At 28.6% G+C, this 1,171-nt stretch overlaps 1 protein-coding gene across 1 annotated transcript in view; it reads right to left on the bottom strand.

Moving 5' to 3' along the window:
* The window catches only part of VPS13C (vacuolar protein sorting 13 homolog C (S. cerevisiae)), a 213,380-nt gene that overhangs the window by 89,783 nt on the left and 122,426 nt on the right, over positions 1–1,171 (bottom strand). Inside the window, 1 exon segment of the mRNA XM_012645033.1 lies at positions 675–958. Within this exon segment, the coding sequence (XP_012500487.1) occupies positions 675–958 (284 nt within the window).

Here is a 1,171-nt window from a genome sequence, read left to right as displayed (position 1 = left end):
TCATTGTGTGGTCAGCTAACAAGATCAAAGTCTTCTCAGCAGTTTATTTGAAAAGAATTTAGGTAATTTAGCTTCTAATGGCTTCAGTATGTTTGTTAAAAGAAAAGATAAATATATTACATTTTAAAATGAAACAATTTTAATACAGAAAATAAATTCATAGTAACAAAACACAAAGGACAGGATAATAACTAACACTGACTGAAAAGTTAATGATAACTACCCACTCAAGTACTTTACTACTTGTTTCATGTTAAAATATTTATTTTCAAAGATAAAACATTTATAGAAGAACAATGTAATCTATGATTCAATATTAGATCCAATGACTTAACATATTATCTTTACTGAAAATTATGATAAAAAAATCTGATCAACTTAAAAAAGTGACAAATTGAGACAATGCATAAATTCTTTTATAAGAATAATAATTCCAATGATATAGAGTTGTCTTCAATATTAAAAAAATAGGCATTTCCCTCAATGCTATAATTATCACAGGAGTACTCAGATATCCCTAACAACAAAAACATGTGTATAAATATATAGTATGAGATATAATATAATATGCTAAAAAGTAATTTGCACACCAATCTCTACCAATGTGTACGTATAGTGAATTTAAAAGTTAAGTAACATTTAGCTGAAGATTAAATTCTACTGAAAATAAGGACCTTGTTGGACAATGTCTCACTGAAATTTTTCTTACGCCATTCGGTATAAAATTCTACATTTCCTTTGGATTTATACTGAGAAAGTCTTCAGAGTTTAAGATTTCAATAACGAAGTTTTCTTCACTCACATACTTACATTCATTGAATCAAGATGTCCTTTAATTTCTACAACAGGCACCTTGTGGTACCAAGATGCAGCTAGATTCCGATTTACAAAAAACTCCAAGTTAATTGGGTGCAACATCTGAATATCAGGATGGGAGATGCCTGGCTGGATCACTGTCCTAATGAAAAATAGAAATGATGCATATGCATAAATAAATGTGACATATTTTTAAAAAAAACAGAGTGAAGCAGTTTATTTGCTGGTCTAAATACTGATTTGAAACAGTGCTGCTGAGGGTTTTCAAAACTGAATCTATAATTAACTTAATCTATAATCCACTAGGAGAAACAGATTAAGATATGTGATATGTAATGAACCAATAAGAAAACTT

This window comes from Propithecus coquereli, unplaced genomic scaffold, assembly GCF_000956105.1.
Source record: "Propithecus coquereli isolate 6110/MARCELLA unplaced genomic scaffold, Pcoq_1.0 Scaffold224, whole genome shotgun sequence".
NCBI classification, from domain to species: domain Eukaryota; kingdom Metazoa; phylum Chordata; class Mammalia; order Primates; family Indriidae; genus Propithecus; species Propithecus coquereli.
This window is presented reverse-complemented; position numbering and strand designations above follow the sequence as displayed.